We start from the raw sequence: 734 nt of genomic DNA, 5'->3' as shown, positions 1-734 counted from the left end.
GAGGAGAAGGGGCCGCTGATGGTCCTGAGGGCTGTGCCTCCTCCCCGGGGTGGAAAAGCAGGTGTGTGTCCTTCTCTGTGCTCTCCAGATGAGATAATGTTCTGCAGCTGTGGCAGGGAAAGGGGTTTTGTGGGGGTGCAGGCAGTTCCCCTTTCCTTGTGAGGGTTCAGGAGGTGGGCGCTTGGGTTTTTTAGTGTCCAGACTTTAAAACCCAGCTTGGACAGGTGGGTGGCTCACCTTCCCGTGCGAGCACAGTGTTCTGCCTCTAAGCTGTATACAGAACTTTAGATTACATCTGACGGGGCTGCAGGGGTTTGCTTCAAGGTGAAGGGAGCAGGACAGCTGAGGCAAAAGCACATTAAAGTTAAGGGCTTTTGGTCACTTTTGGTCAAAGAGTTTCCATATCTAATGAGGATTTTTATGTCTAGTATGAAATGTAGCCTACATTCTGTACGGTTGGTGCTGTAGGTGAATGCGGAGGTTACTGGAAAATTTATTCGAATTCACCATGAGTAACAGGTTGTTTCTTTTTGATAGAAAGATGGAACTGTCTTCTGGAAAACTTGCTAGGTTTGCTGATGGATCTGCTGTTGTCCAGGTAAAAAGAATAGTTAAAATTTGAACAACTTCAAAATTTCTGTATCTGAACAGCCATTATTAGGACGTCAAAGCCTGTTAAAGGGAAATAGAGCCTCAAGTGGCAATTTATCCCTAATGAATGTACAGCTGTGTTT

The 734-nt window shown here is 45.9% G+C and overlaps 1 protein-coding gene across 1 annotated transcript in view; it reads left to right on the top strand.

Moving 5' to 3' along the window:
• The first annotated feature begins 472 nt into the window (after positions 1 to 472).
• The window catches only part of PNPT1 (polyribonucleotide nucleotidyltransferase 1), a 17124-nt gene continuing 16862 nt past the window's right edge, over positions 473 to 734 (top strand). Inside the window, exon 1 of the mRNA XM_010077205.1 lies at positions 473 to 598. Coding sequence (XP_010075507.1) covers positions 473 to 598 — 126 coding nt within the window. The remainder of the gene's footprint in view (positions 599 to 734) is intronic.

The sequence above is a fragment of the Pterocles gutturalis genome, unplaced genomic scaffold, assembly GCF_000699245.1.
Source record: "Pterocles gutturalis isolate BGI_N339 unplaced genomic scaffold, ASM69924v1 scaffold27868, whole genome shotgun sequence".
NCBI lineage: Eukaryota > Metazoa > Chordata > Aves > Pterocliformes > Pteroclidae > Pterocles > Pterocles gutturalis.
The sequence above is the reverse complement of the archived record's forward strand: the minus strand, read 5'-3'. Positions and strand labels throughout refer to the sequence as shown.